We start from the raw sequence: 15,515 nt of genomic DNA on the forward strand, positions 1-15,515 counted from the left end.
CCTTCTTCACATAAGTTTTAAGACTTAATTTACCCAGCATTGAGACTTTTTTTTTTTTCAAATAGTGGAAACAGACAAATGTAACTGATATTCTCCCCTTTGCCTTTTACGTTCATATGCTATTTATTAAAATACTTGCTGTATACATCCAGCAGAGATTATTAGCATTTGTTTAATTTAATCAGGAGCATGTGTCCACTTGATAAAGAGAAGTACTCTTTGCTCTATGCTCACAAGCTAGATGCTAACTTTGTCTCGGCATGTGGATCCTCTGGGTTCATCCGTATGACACCTTTCACAGTGATCATTGAATCAATTGTTGGTGAAATATTGATTACCGCAGCTTTAAATTGTGGTCATTCTTGAGGCCATAATATTTGGTATTTGCTGTATTTCATAGTACTGTAAGTATAGTCTTTGTGTGCTGGGTATAAAGAAATCTGTTGAATTAGCATCTCTCTGACAGTCTCAATAAAGCCAATTATAAGCTTCACACATGTAGCACTGTTGCCTGGGTTCCACTGGACTACATCATACTTTACGGATAATTAAACTGTGTCTGAACTCTGCACCCAGTTCTTCCATAAGTAATAAAAACATCCAGTTTTACAAAAAGTAATCACATTTATTTCACTCCATCATACATGATCACCATATATTATTTCTAACCACTTTGATTTTCACATCACATGTTCTCATGCATCACTGATGCCCTCTGATATACATCTCTCTAGCCTCTGGGTATATCCAATACACCATAAAGGAAAGACATTTGTGCTACAGAATGTAGGCATGGCTTGGCCAGTCCTGGCTCCTTGGTAGTTGTCATTGTCTCTCTGTCTGCCCCAGAAATCACAGTCGAAAGAGAGTCTCTGAATCAAATTTCTAAAACTTAGTCCAGGTTCCTGTGTGTCTCTGTGCCGGTCCAAGCTGTGGCCTGTGAGCTGACTCCAGGCAGCCCCCGCACCTCTACCCAATGGTGACACCGAAGCCACACTGGAACTTGTTCTTGCGATGGTTGAGGAAAGCCCCTAAGGCCAGTGTGAGAGGCAGTGGCACCAGTTTCTTTTCAATGGTTGCCCCAACCACCCAATTACTATCAACTGTGCCTGAGCAGAGGAAAGGTGAGAAAGTAGATGAATATCTTTCAGGATAAAGTCTATATTCATTTTGTAACATTTGAACATTTAGTTTAAATGAATAGTTGTTTAATTTCAGAGGAGCAAGAAGTACTCTTCAGTAAAAGCAGAAATACCACAGTATAGAAATACTGTTACAAGTAAAACTTCTGCACTCAAATATTAGCATCAAAATGTACTTAAAGCTGCAACAGTGAAACTATTCATTATGCAGAATTATGCATTATGCAGACCTATTTCAGATCACTATGTTGTATTGTTGGATAATAATTTCAATGCGTTTATGTATATATCACAAATGATGCAGCCAGTAAAGGTGGATATCATTTTAACTACTTTATATTCTGAGTAGCTTCATCTATAATAATACGTCATAATTTATGAGTTGGTTATATTTTGTATTAATATTTTGGATCTGAAAAGTAACTAAAGCTCAAGTAAATGCAGTAGAAAGTAAGTAGAAAGTACAAATGTCCCTCTGAAATGCAGTGGACTACAGCAGCATAACACTGAATTATTCAAGTACCTCAAAACCGTGCTAATGGGCAGTACTTGAGTAAATGTACTTAGTTAAACTCCACCACAGCTTAATTTATGTGACTAAGCTCGTATTCGCGTTGCATTTGTTTACCTTTAAAGAGCAGGTTAGCTTTGGGAAGGTCCAGCTGGTAACCGAAGGATGTTGTGGTGTCTTGCATCCTCGTGCTGGCTTCGAATTCAACTCCTATCTGCAACTGTATTAGAAAGACAGAAGTTGAAGGAGAGGTTCACATGTGCCAATATGCACATGGAAAGATTCACGTTTCCAACATCCAAAAACAAAAGAGCAGGACTGAGCTGCCATCATTACTCCATATTCTGAGACAATGCATCTTGGCTCACAGGTTGATATAACAGTGGATGTGTCGGTCCTGAACAGGTATTTTTCCTACGTAACCCGAGAAAATAATGAAGAAAAGTAATAACACACCCATTGTCTCTGGACGTAACACTTGGTTACTACAGTAGGTAGTAAGCTAGTTATCCAGACATGCTCAAATTTGGAGCTTATGTTCGAGCTGATACAGAAAGTTTAATCCATTTCTCACATGTTGCTGTTCGGAGGAGGGGTGTAGCGAAGATTCAACTGCAGCAACCAAAAGCAGTTCCATTGTAACATATGTGCAAGTATTGTTTTAAGACCTGAAAAAATACTGCATCTGAGCAGTTTTGTGAGACGAACCATGAGCGATACACAGAAATACATCCACACACATATATTAACTAGTGTTAAGTACCTGATCATTGGCTTTGTGATAGTATGTAGCATGAGCTCCTGCTCCTCCCAAAGTCAACGTAGCTACGTAGTTGTCACCTGAAGAGGGAAAAAAAAAAAAAAAAAAGGATTTAAACATCTGTCACATGGATCACATACATAGTGCACGGTTCAGAAAGCACAGAGCGGATTTTACCTGTGTACCTGCCCAAGAGAGAGGTGACCGTTCCTTCCTCCCCTGGTCTCCTGTGGTACACTAGTTCACCACCCAGAGCCAGTGCCGGTGTGATAGACTGGAGATAGTGGGCCACCAAGATGCCTGAGGGAACATTGTAAAAGAGCTTCCATTACATACACACATCCCCCCCTCTCTCAGGCATTCTAGCATTTTTGAGTTTTTCAGCTCCTGGTTATTTCTCCAGCTTTTCACAGAGCTGTGTCTTCTCTTGTTAGATAAAAACAACAGGTTTCACAGGTTCTCCTCTGTAACACAACTGTACAACCACAGCGTTTCTGTGTCACCTCAGTTTCAGGAGTTGTTTTCTCCAAGTTGAACTTTCATTCAGCATCAACTTTAAGGCAATAAACTTAATTTTTTGCAGCCAGAATGTCAAGGATTTGACTGAAGTAGCTTGTGAAAAGTAAGGTGTGTCAGATTTAGTGGAGCTACAGCTTTTATTTCAACGTGTCAGATACACATTTAAAGGTATACTGTGCAGGAACTGTCAGTTCATGTTTGTAAGAAACGTTTTTTTTTGGCACTGTTCTTGTAGCTTCCTGTTGAAAATACATGCAGAGGGCATGTTCTCTGCAGATAAGATAAGATAGGTAAGAGATAAGAAGATACATTTAAAAAAAAAAAAAATCCTGCATGGTATACCTTTAATAAACAACAACATAAGTCTTGAGTCTGAACAAGTATCAGATATCCGACTAGCTATCAACAGATACTCTATTCAGAGGACTTGGACTGGAGCCAAAAACTTTTATCCGGACATCCCTTCTTATTAATATCGTGATAGAGTTCAACAAACCCAACCACAAACCAGGGTTATATTCTATTGCAGTTGTCATGCTCAACAAACAGCTTTGATGAGCTTGTTATTAGTGATTAGCAACATCAACATCAAAACCTCCACTGCAATTACGTGAAACTAATCATACCAGATCCAACAAGTACGTCTGGATTTCCGAGCGTCACGGCGGAGGTGAAGTCTTCACCACGGTACTCCATGTCACACTGCCAATTCACAAACTTGTGCTGCTGAGTCTGCAACACACAGATGAGAGAGACAATGTCAGTGAGCCCTTAAAGCGGAAAAAAAGACAGCGTCTGAATGGCTGTTCCCTCTACAAGTCTACATACCTGGATGGCTATTTTGGAGCGTACAGCAGATGTGAGCTGGTGGATGATCTGGGCATTCAGACTGCCAGTATTGTCCATATCTCCAACCATGACTGGGAATGACTAACAGGAACAAAACAACACTTCCATCAGTTTTCAAGTCATGTGGATAACATTTGAAAACTTGCAAAGAGCAATGGTATAGAGCTTTGGGCTGTATAGCTCCCTGTCTATCAGTGATAAATGTTGCTGAGTTGTATTTATCAGTTAAAAATAACGTAACTGAATATAACCAATATAAGGCTTATTATAACCTTTGCATTTTTCCTGCTCCTTTGAATGCATGTTCCTGCAGTTTGCTCCCACATACATTTGTTATATATATAAATGTATTGATAACTGTCCAAGGGCAAACGCACTCGCATAAAGAAAGCAATTTTACTCTGCAGAAAATTAAAAAAGAAAAAGAAAAACAGACATGCAGTTTTAAATTCTAGAGAAACACATGAACACAGCCTTCACTTGTTAGCCAAACCTTGTGACCAGTTGGCTGTGCCATTAAAAAGGAATTTAGCATTTTCATCCCTATTCATGCAGCAAAGAAGCAACTTAAAAAAAAAGACAATCAGACAATATTCAGATTTCTACCACGAACAGTAAGATCTACAACCCAAAGTCCAAAATGTCAGCATCATTTTCGGGGTTTGCTGAAGTCATGTGAAAATGATGATTACCTCTGCTGGTCCAGTCTGTTTACTGCCTACGTAGGTGGAGCCAAAGCGATAACCAGAGTCACCCAAGGTACTGAGGGTAACAGTATGGCTGACCTGGAAGTGGTTACTCAGGCCCTTGTTGACCACTAACCGCACCCCTTCCATCTGCAGAGGGAACACCTCTGAAACAGACAAAGGGGAAAAAAAATCTATGTAACTCAGCATCTGAGAATTTTAAGGCCGTGCCAATGTGACAATGATTACACAGTTGTTCCAGTTCCATGATTATTACTGAAGAGTTGGACAAAATGTGAAATATAAACAACATCGGTCATGAATTGCTTTAGATGTGCATCAAGTAAATTCAACAGAATTTTCTAACCTTTACATTTGCGGTGGCACTCCTCATATGTGCCTGGGTTTGGGAGTGACGAATCTGAATCTGCTGTCTCCTGACCAGATCCAGATGCTGGAGGGACGGAAGACACCGGGGGCATTGTGAACCCTGGGGGGACCGACACCAACCCCGGGACCCCTTGACTACCTCCAGCTGCAGCTGGGGCAGGACTGGGGGAGGCGGCAGCCAACACACTGCCCATACTCTGAGACTGTAACAGACTGGGAAAAGGATTGACAGTGGATGAATAACTTAATGAAGTCATAAATCATGACAATGCAATATAATCATAACGCTTCGGGCTCCGGACCGGTAAGGCGAAAAGGTGCGAGTTAATATTGGCGGTACCCTTTAACACAGATTGGTTTGCATGACTTGCAAGGTCTGATAAACACATTGGTGTTCTGCTTAGCATGCAGTTACACACTCTTCACACATAAATGCAATGCACTTGTGGTCAGTTAGCTACGGGAACGTTAGCTCACTTGCAAGATTCAGTTTCTATGAACTTGGCTAGCTGCATGGAGTCTCTGTCCTACTGGCAGTAACAGCAGGCTGGTTGTAGCTAAGGCCCACTTTAGTCGGACTCTTCACATATATAATAGAAAACAATACAACCTGGTAAACACAAGATATATCGAGCTACAGCTTGTGATCTGCTACAGAGCCCACCATTGGAGATTAGCCAGCAGGAGGTAAAACTATGCGCTAGCAGTATTTAACCTGTGAGGGCTAATGTAAGCTAGCAGGGTTGGTTGGTTGGTTAGCTGGGTGGCTAGGTAGCCATGTGGAGTCGACCACGAGATCCGCTCGTCTTTATATAGAAAACACGGTTATCAGAAATACTGTGGGAGGAGAACTGACACCACCAACTATCATCCTATTATCAAATTAGTCGTGCAATAATATGGTTTGGCTACTCACGCTTACGGTTTGGGTCCAGGGGTAGTTCAACACCGGTAAAGTTCACGACAACGTCCGTGACCGTAGTTTGACAAGTTCCCGCCTCTTTCCAGTAACTCATCTATGGATTGGCTGTTATGCCGATCAGTTCAACTGCCATTGGCTGAAACTACAGCTGGGACAGCCCGCTCCTGATGACGTATGACGCGAGTCATTCGCTTCACATTGGTTTCATTCAATCTACTGAATGACATTCCAAGGGTACACCTGTTTTCGTGGCCGTAACGTGGAAATACATTTACAAAAAATATGTACGTATCGCGCCATGTAACATACAAATAAGCCTAAGTCTGCGTGTGCATTTTGTGGACGTTTTTAAGATGAGAATGGCAATTTACACTAACTGTTAACAAATGGCATAATTTATGATGCAACATTATATTTCAGGCAAAGAAGAACTGTAGTCTCCAACTGGGTCCTGTCTCACCAAGCAGTCATATGATGGAAACAATAACAAGTGCTGGTTTTATACTGAGTAACACCCTGCTGTGTGAACCAGGCTCCTGGCTGTCTCACTATGACTAATTCTAATTCAATCACCATTTACAAAAACATTGACCCAGTAAGTGTGCAGAAATACATACATAAAAATACAAACAAGAAAAAGCCGGTCATTCAGACTTTAATTGGCTTGAGGTGTTGGCACTGACACGCTTCACAGAAAATTTCTGCCTCTTTGTTTTCCACGTAAAGAAGAATCTGGTCAAGCCATTACGGTTTTTCTTTCTCTAGAATGAAGTGATGGGACAAAATGGTCACAGGTTACAAACCCTGTCAGAAAATGTTCTTTTTTTTTTCTATCACATTACATGTGTTGATTCAAGTACTGCCTGCACTGAGGCTAAATAACTGAGGAACCATTGGTAAATATATCATCAAAAAGGGCACTCCAGAGTCAGACATGAACAAAGACAGGGCTGGTGACAACGCCAGATACTCTGACAGAGGACACACACAACAGTCCCTTCCCTGCTGGTGCTTGGCAGTAATGGTCAGTCACAGAAACAATTAAAAAAAAATAAAAGTTAGCTGGAAATTTCACAGTGTTTATGTTAGAAATTTGAAACATACATTTTTTGTGACATTGTGTTGAAGTCAAGTAGTTCAAGGATGTAATACATTCAGACAAGAGCAGTTTAGCTGATCATGTCACCATTTGTTCTAAGACAAATGTATTGCTTACAAATAAGGAAAACTGCAAATCCTTTCAGACTGTCGCTGTGTCAAAGAAGGAATTGTTTGTGTGCCATTTTTCATACAATACAAAGTTGGGATACGAGCCTCGGCAAAGCAGAGGCTGACTAAGGCACTGTGGAGGGAAGAGGGGACACAGAAACTACATCGAGATGACTGAACAAGCTGACGGGTGACAGAATAATGTTAACTAATGCCCCTCACATCCCGTCACGTTAATAAAACACCTGAGAAAATGCTGCCTGGTGCAATGGCTTTCAAGGGAATAAGGAAAATTCAGAAAAACTGACTTGAGGTCAATACTGGATCAGTGCTTTGATAAAAAGCACTACAGTGACAGGACATTACACTGTCATCTTTTAATACTATATTTTTGCAGGAAACTCTTTAAAAAGGTATAATATGCAGGATTTTCCTTTAAAAGTGTACAGACTCACCCAAATATAATTCTCCCAATCATCACCTATGAACCATTAAGACGTGCGGGGCAATGTATTTCCCTGCTGGGACCCTTCACTCTGCCTGTATTTTCTTATTTTGTTGGGACCGGGACCTTTCCAAGCTGCAACCTTCGGGCAGTCGGTGTGTGGCCCCCAGCCAATGACAATGTGCAGTCGAGGTCAGGACTCGTGACCATGTGGCAGACCACAGGCAGCACGCCTCCAACAAGAAGCTACACAAGTGGTGGACACAGTGTGGAAAATCCAGCATAGTATACCTTCAATATAAAAAAAAATAGCAAGCTCATTATCAGCAACACCATTTCAGGTGCTCTGTGCACCATAGCAGCCTCTTTTTATCACTGTGGTTTAGTCATTTTGTTGAAGCCGCTTCTATTCTCATGTCATTCTTTGTCTACTCTTCCAACTTTGGTTCCCTTCAGGAGGATGTTAATTTGGTTAGGCTGTGGATACATGTATTACTTTACCACTGCATACCCAAACTTTGGCAATAAAGCCAGTGGGCCAACAGGATTGAAGGCCAAAGCTAAAAAAATATTTATATTCAGTGGGCACATTATTAGGTACCCCTGCTCGTTAATGTAAACATCTATTCAGTCACTCAATGTATAAAAGCAGGCAGACATGGTCAAAACAGTTCAGCTGTTCGGACCAAGCATGAGAAATGGGGAGGGCATGTGATCTGAGACACTTTGACTGTGGAATGGTTGCTCATGTCAATCTCGTTGGGTTTTCACACACAAGTCTTTTAAGTTTTAAAGACAGTGTTACCAAGAAAAAAAAAAAACCCACCAGTGTGAAGGCAACAGTGCCGTGTTGATGAGAGAGTCAGAGGAGAATGGTCAGACAGGTTCAAGCGGACAGGAAGGCGACAGTAACAGGTAACCGCGTGTGACAGTAGAGGTATGCACACAAAGCAGACCCAGGCTCGAGGAGGCAGGCCGCCCCAAACTGCACGCACTTCATGCTGGTGGTTTAATGATGTTAATATCTTTATGGCACACTTCTGGCCATTTAATACTGAGGAGAATTTAAATGCCAGAGCCTTCTTGATTATCGCTGCCAACCAGGTGCATCCCTTTATAGTTATAGTCTACCTATGGCTCCAGTCACCAGATCTCAATACAACAGAACACCTTTGAGATGAGGTTAAACACAAATCAGTAGCAACTGCATGAGGCTATCATGTTTTTTTTTCTTTTTTAATAAAGGGTGGATTTGCTTTAAAGCTTCTGCTCAACAGGCATGTCAGCAGGATGTGACCATGGCCATGTGAATTCGTCTGCACAGCAAGGATGTGACCTGGGCTCGTTCCTCTGAGTCTACCTTTGGTTTCACATTTTCGTTCATACAGCAAAGAGAAAAAAAACATAACAATTTCGATCTATTGTCAAGTGGCTGAGTTGAATGACAGATGTCACCAATAGCCCAAACCACATATACAGAAGCATGAAAGGATGAAAGAATGTAAAATAAACCATACTGGTGGCAACGTGTGAAACAGAAATCTTCACTTGGGCTCTTGTGCGATGTGTCACCAACAGTGTGTGATGGATGCCAGGCACCGTGTTTCTCCTGAAAAACAACCACAAAAGCCAAGTTAGACTTACCGAAATCCACCATGTGAATGAGTCACAGCTTTAGCAAAGCGGCAGAGCAGACAGCTGGCCGTGTGCGCTGATCAGCTCTGTCCAAATCTACGCTGACTGTCTCTGTGCAGCCCAAAGACCACGACCGTTAACCCCTTCACCTTTAAATCCTCTAAAACTTCAGTTAATCTTCTTGATGAAAGAGGATGTTATCCATTAGCAAGGTTACGAGTTATTTGCTCACCTTCAAACTAGAGAGCTCTGACATTTCCAGCACTGAATGAATGCAACTACTTCAATGCTCTCGTTCAGCAGAAAACACACAAACTCAATCAGAACCAGAATGTAGAAATAAGCAAGTTTTGTTGATTTTTTCATTGCAATTGGGTTAGGGTTAGGGTAAAAAAAACTGTCCATCATAATAATGGCACCAGTCAACTCCTGGACTGGCAATATACAGCAAGGTCGTTAACTAGAACTTTAATCTTTCAGTGGCAGAGGATGAGGCAGCTTAACACCAGCCACGTATGGGGTTGAGCAGTAACACTCAATATTTTTTTGGGTGTTCAACATGGTGTATAAGAGCACAGAAACCCCCTACTCTAGAAATATGATCAAAAATAAAGCTGGTTTGACTGGGTTTATCAAGCTCATTTTCAGTAACGGCTCTTTTTTGAGCTGTTTGAATTACTGACCATTCATTCAGGCTGCTCACAGATCCTAGTTTTTGGCTCCACCCTCAATGCCATCATCATCTGCATCTGGATCAACAGAGTGAAACTCTGCCACATACAGGCTCTTATCGATGCTGCCGGGGATGGGTTTAATGTCAGTGACCAGTTGATCCTCAATGTTCTTCAGGTTGTAGCGGTCATCTGAAGTTATCAGATTGATGGCCAGGCCCAGGTGACCAAAACGCCCTGAGAAAGAAGAGACAGTGAAGCTTTTATGCACAGCTGGTAGTGTCATAAAGTGAAGCTGGTTATGCCAGATTTCTGAAAGTGGTGGCTATAAAGAAAAATCTTATTGTATTTATAATTAGGTTAAACTTCACCTGATCTGCCAATGCGGTGCAGGTACGTCTCTGCACTTTTGGGGAAGTCAAAATTGATGACCACATTCACTGCCTGGATGTCAATTCCCCGAGTGAATAAGTCTAGAAGAAAAAATGTACATTAGTCAACCTGCTAGCTGCTGACAATTTAATTTTCCCCTTTTTTTCTTTTCCACCTACCTGTGCAGACCAGGTTTCTGCACAATCCGTTCCTGAAGTCATGGAACACGCGGTTCCTGTACTCCTGCATCATCTTTGCATGAATGTAGAAGCACGAGTAGCCCAGTTGGGTGATTTTCTTGGCCAAAAGTTCCACCCTTTGGGTGGAGTTACAGAAAATGATTGACTGATTGATCTGAAGCTGTAATAGAAACATATAGATTAATGATTATTAATGAGTGAAGGCTGAATGCATTGAGGAATAACCTAAATTCTTGACACAGGTATCCTACTGGTCACATACTTTAGAACTAAACAAAAGTTTGTTTCAATGATTTATTTACTTTTATCTATTTATATTTTGCAAATAAGAGTAAGCAATATGGATAAAATCATCAATCACAATATAATTAAGTATCACTATACATATGGCAAAGGTTGTGTAAAATCAATTGATGAACAGTGCATGAATAATCACGCTGGTATCGAGTTGCTCTCTAAAATGATGCAGCTGTGTTCGGCTCTAAGTATGCAGCAGTTAAGTGCTGAACACTCACCCTTGAGAAGAGTGTGTTGAGACAGTGGACCTTCTGCCTTTCAGTCACATAGGCATAGTACTGAGTGATGCCCTTTAATGTCAGCTCCTCCATCAGGTTGATCTCATAAGGCTTCTTCATGTGCTTGCTCTGGACAAGACATTCACAGTGTATTATTACATGTAAACAAGACGTTTGTTTTAATCTCTTTAGAGAACCTGACCGCTGTTTGAATTCTCACCATGAACTTTTGCACACTGATGGGGAAAGTAGCAGAGTAAAGCAGGACCTGACGCTCCTTTGGCAAGAAGCTGATAATATCCTCAATAATGCACACAAAGTCCTGGGACAGCAACTTATCTGCCTGAAGCAAGAGATATTTAAAGAAAGACTGTTTACCAACGAAAGCCAACAGTAATGAATAGTGAATTCAGAAATGAAGAGTCAAACTCACCTCATCCATTACTATCATTTGTGTCTTATCCACTTTTGCCACACCCTTCTTCGCCAGGTCCAGTATCCTGCCTGGCGTAGCGATCACTACATGCACTATTAGGAGGAGGAGGTACAAACAGCACATCACAACAGGTTCCACACACAACTGCTGCATGATAGACACTGCAAAACAGAGCTCAACAAGTGTTTGTCATTCAGCACCAGTATGGAAACAAACACTTTCTTATCTTGAAAAGTAACAGTACAGTAAGTACCTATCTCATCAAGACGCATGATGTCATCCCTCAAGTTAGTGCCACCCGTGGTAGCCATGACCTTGACCCCTCCGAGGTGCTTGCTGAGCTGAATGCTGATCTGGCTCAATTGTAGGGCCAGCTCTCTTGTTGGCACCAATACTATAGCTAGATTGAGACAGAAATGGGAAGGGCTGATGAAATGCAAGGGTTGGTGGGATGCATGGAGAAAATTTAATTTAGTGACACCAAACAAAAAAAAAAAAAAAAGAAGAGAAAAAGAACGGAAGATTTCATCCTGAAAATCCTGTTCAAAAACAGTGGTCATGCACCATATGCTCTGGAGATTGTGGATACAATTCATGTCACAATACAGTGTTAATGGGATTACACACCTTGAGACAACTTGCTAAAATCATTTGTAGAAAGCAGCAAAATCTACCTCTGACAAACCTGTACACCAAGGATTTCCTTCATATTCTGCTTCTGTTCAACACTTTTTTTGTTTGTTAAACAAATTACAATTTATTTATAACTTCACTTTAATTTTAAAATAATACAGACCTTAAAATTGCCCCCTTAAAATATGTATTCTGTCAGACTTCAGCTGTTTCAACAAGCGACAGAGGCAGCAGAAACTCACCCTGGATGTGATCCTTCTTCAGGTCAATTCTTTCCAGGAGAGGAATGAGGTAGGCACCACTTTTCCCTGTGCCATTCTTGGCCCGAGCCAGAATATCTCTGCCTGACAGAGCGATGGGGATGCTTTCCTCCTTTTGGCAGACAGACAAGTCCAGTCAGTACAACAGGCAAGATTCATTGAACACGACAGCCTTTTTAAAATAGGGAAAATATTTCTGAATAACAACATGCAAAAGGAAATTCCTGACCCTTTAGAAACCAGAACAGAGCTGCAACCTAAAACAATATTATAACAGTATGTGCTACATACAACTGTGCAAACTGTTCAGATTTTTGGGACCACACTCGCTGAATGCATACATTCCTCTACACAACCAAAAAGTAGGTTGTAGAGGTGGAAATAATGATATCCTGTGGCTGACGGGAAGGTGCAGCAAGACAGGCCCAAAATTTTGCTCCACTGGCATGCACAAGAAAAAATATGAGGTTAGAGGCAGTGTAGTCAAATGTATTCATGGGTTCATATTTGGCAAGTGAACTCTTGAACCTTGTCAAATTTGAAGCTCAAACTGAATTAACGAATGAAACCGTTCTCTGGGTTTTGGTTGCTGCAGTTAATTTCAGACATCATATCTGAGAGAGAGGCCTGTTGGTAAATTTTCAGGCAAGGTGGTTTACAAAATAATTACAAATCAAGCTCACTTCTAGGGCTCATCGATTGATTATCAAAATAGTTGGTGATTGATTTAATGGTTAACAACTTATTGATTAATGGTTGCAGCACTATTCACTTCACAAACAAGGGCCCAAACATTTGATTGATCTACCTGGACAGGGGAGGGTTTCTCCCATCCCATTTCAAAGATGCCCATCAGAAGTTCCCGCTTTAGGCAGTAGTCTTCAAATTCATTTCCCTTTGTTGAAGTCACATCCTAGCAGACCAGAGCAGAAACATATGAGATACACAGGCTGACCAATGAGTCCAAAACATTTAAAGTTCAATGAAATGTCAAGTGTCTCAGTTATAAATGGCATGATTATGTTGGCCATGACCACGTTGCCTCACCGAAGTTCTTATCCTGTTATCTTTTGGAGGAAGCTCCAGGCATGTCTTCCAGTCATCACCAAACCTTTGGAAATTACAAGAATGTGCACTTTTAAGTCTAAGAAAATAACATTATAAAACACCCACATACAGAAACCCAAGTTGTTTTGTTTTTTGTTTTTTTACAGCAAAATTTTTCACATACAGTACATTACTCAGAGACTGGGATGCTGGCTAGCAATTATTCTTTAACTTCAAAAGGAACAGAATTTCCAAAAGTGCTCGCCATTTCTGATAAAGTTTACAGTGGTAAAAATAAAAATATCTATAATTACGTGTTTTACATTCTTGTACCAAGTGCGAATAGTGAAGCAACATAAGCGATGAACTGATAAATAATCTCATGTTTCTTTCAAGGCAGACGAGCGAATATATTGAACCAGTATCTTACTTGATGCCCCCGCTGCTCTGAGGAATGCTGGTCACTTTCTGGAGGGTAGTGGACTGCTGTCCGGCTGGCTTGGTCTGTCCTCTCAACTGCCCATTTGCTGGTTTGTTCAATCCAATCATTGGCGCTGGGTTTGCTGTTCTTGCTGTAGCCATGGTTCAATGCCTTTACTGGGGGAATTCTTGCAGTATGTGCTATACTTATATCTGCTTCTTTTTCCACTGAACTGTTCTGCTTAATGCTTCCGTTTGTGTAAAAAAAAAAAAAAAAAAAAACTAAACTAAAAGCTGAAAAAATAAAAAAAAATTCTCGTACTGTGTACACAATCTGACATTCAACCCTCTTAAAAAGAAGAGGCCTGCGTAGGAATTCTGTCTATTTACAAGACAACTCTCCAAAAAGGGAGAAATTAACATTCATATGAATAAATAAATCAAACATGTGACCAAAACAACCTCTGATTGTCTTTCAGAAAGTTTGGCAGAGTACTCTCATCCTTGCTGCGATGATCCAGAATTTCCTTTGTGTTCTTTGGATATCTTGGCGTTTTAAGTCCAAGTGCTATATTTATACATTCAAAATTGCAAGTGGCAAAATATGATCTGCTTGGTCATGTCTTAGAGTATTCTTATGATTTGTTCCTTGGACATCAAAAGCCTTTGAATGTCTTTGCTGAAGCTTAATGCTGGCTCAAAGTCACTCCAATCTTTTCTTTAACATGGACAGGCCACTTTAAACATCTGCAGTTATCTTGTTCCAGTGTCCTTTACTTCTGCGGCAGGTGAGATGGCAGCCTGCAAAGTGCTTAACGAGCTGCAGATCAACAAAACAATCCAGGGTACCTGCCAGGCAATAAATAATCGTTGATGGTTACTTAAGTACATTAAGAAGCGAGCCAAAGAAAATAACAGCACAGTCAACAGTGACCAACCCAAGCTAACTTTACTAGAAATCACTGAAGATCAATACATTTTAGATGTGTGTTAACAATGGTTGTCTTTCATAAACAATATCACGCATAGTAAATCCATTACTGTCAGCAACAACTAGTTTTAAAAGTTAACGTATCAACCTTCGACCAAACAGCTTCATGTTTGCAAAATTAACTTGGCGAAAGTTAATGAGGCTTTGTTGTGATGCCACTGCTAAGCGCAACGTTATGCTAACTTAAGACAACGTAACATCAGGAGACCAAGTTATGTTCAAAGTTAGCTAGTTAGCCATTGCACGTTTAACCTTGTTAAACAGAATACAAAGTAAAGCCAACCATCAGGACATTCACTTCCATTCTATCATGAACACCTTCGTTGTCACTGATAGCTAGTAAAGTTAGCATGAAAGAAATTAATTACAACGCCTGTAAGCAGCGTTAAAACGGTATGTATAGCAACGTGGTTTTGACTATCCTGCCAGCAAGCTAACGATAGGTCTTGCTTCTATTTGTGAGAGGGGCCGTGTCTTAAACTGTTCATCAAGAAACGATGTGCATGAAAACATCTTGTCTGGATCTTTCACCTGCGACTTTAACACTTTTGTTCAACCTTTGCCAAACGGCGAAGATAGCATGCTAACTAGCTTAGCCAGTATGTGTTCATATCAACGGCAACCGTTGCTGTTAGCTAGGTTAACTCATATGCTTGAGAAATGACTCTTTATCCAGTCAAAAAAAAGATGCTACCTTCACTTTGCTAAATCCCCACAAAGTCGTCGCCACGGGTTCATTGTTTAACGTTATATCGAGTTTAAGTAAGTTTGGTAAATACTCGCTGTTTGGAGAAATCCACCGACTTGTCGCTCTTTTGTCTCTTCTCTCAGAATCTCGGTAATTCAACATGGCCGCGCGCTCGTTTTTGGGCTGGTTGTTTGCTGCAGAGGACCTCCCACTG

General features: G+C 40.8%; 2 protein-coding genes across 5 annotated transcripts; both read right to left on the minus strand.

Annotated features, from left to right (window-relative positions):
• Positions 1-604: 604 nt before the first annotated feature.
• Positions 605-5,852, minus strand: tomm40 (translocase of outer mitochondrial membrane 40 homolog (yeast)). Of its 3 annotated transcripts, none has more exons than XM_076736185.1 (9): positions 5,774-5,852; positions 4,835-5,070; positions 4,474-4,634; positions 3,761-3,862; positions 3,559-3,664; positions 2,591-2,713; positions 2,417-2,493; positions 1,771-1,873; positions 605-1,109 (listed from the first exon to the last, which is right to left on the minus strand). In XM_076736185.1, exons 2-9 carry the CDS (start codon positions 5,049-5,051, stop codon positions 970-972), a joined length of 1,029 nt encoding a protein of 342 aa, XP_076592300.1. In that variant the 5' UTR covers positions 5,052-5,070; positions 5,774-5,852; the 3' UTR covers positions 605-969. The 3 variants fall into 3 exon arrangements, with proteins under 3 accessions (XP_076592300.1, XP_076592301.1, XP_076592302.1); XM_076736186.1 differs by having other exon boundaries at positions 5,770-5,798; XM_076736187.1 differs by having other exon boundaries at positions 5,780-5,797.
• Positions 5,853-6,418: 566 nt separating this feature from the next.
• Positions 6,419-15,486, minus strand: ddx61 (DEAD (Asp-Glu-Ala-Asp) box helicase 61). 2 transcript variants are annotated; one of them, XM_076737690.1, is made up of 13 exons: positions 15,393-15,486; positions 13,633-14,471; positions 13,203-13,266; positions 12,964-13,068; positions 12,138-12,267; positions 11,516-11,662; positions 11,260-11,354; positions 11,047-11,169; positions 10,827-10,955; positions 10,291-10,471; positions 10,111-10,212; positions 9,752-9,976; positions 6,419-9,042 (listed from the first exon to the last, which is right to left on the minus strand). In XM_076737690.1, the coding sequence occupies exons 2-12, from the start codon at positions 13,782-13,784 to the stop codon at positions 9,777-9,779; spliced, it is 1,428 nt and encodes a 475-aa protein (XP_076593805.1). In that variant the 5' UTR covers positions 13,785-14,471; positions 15,393-15,486; the 3' UTR covers positions 6,419-9,042; positions 9,752-9,776. The 2 variants fall into 2 exon arrangements, with proteins under 2 accessions (XP_076593805.1, XP_076593804.1); XM_076737689.1 differs by having other exon boundaries at positions 15,308-15,463.
• Between the last annotated feature and the right edge of the window lie 29 nt (positions 15,487-15,515).

Source organism: Chaetodon auriga, chromosome 8 (assembly GCF_051107435.1).
Source record: "Chaetodon auriga isolate fChaAug3 chromosome 8, fChaAug3.hap1, whole genome shotgun sequence".
Lineage (NCBI taxonomy): Eukaryota > Metazoa > Chordata > Actinopteri > Chaetodontiformes > Chaetodontidae > Chaetodon > Chaetodon auriga.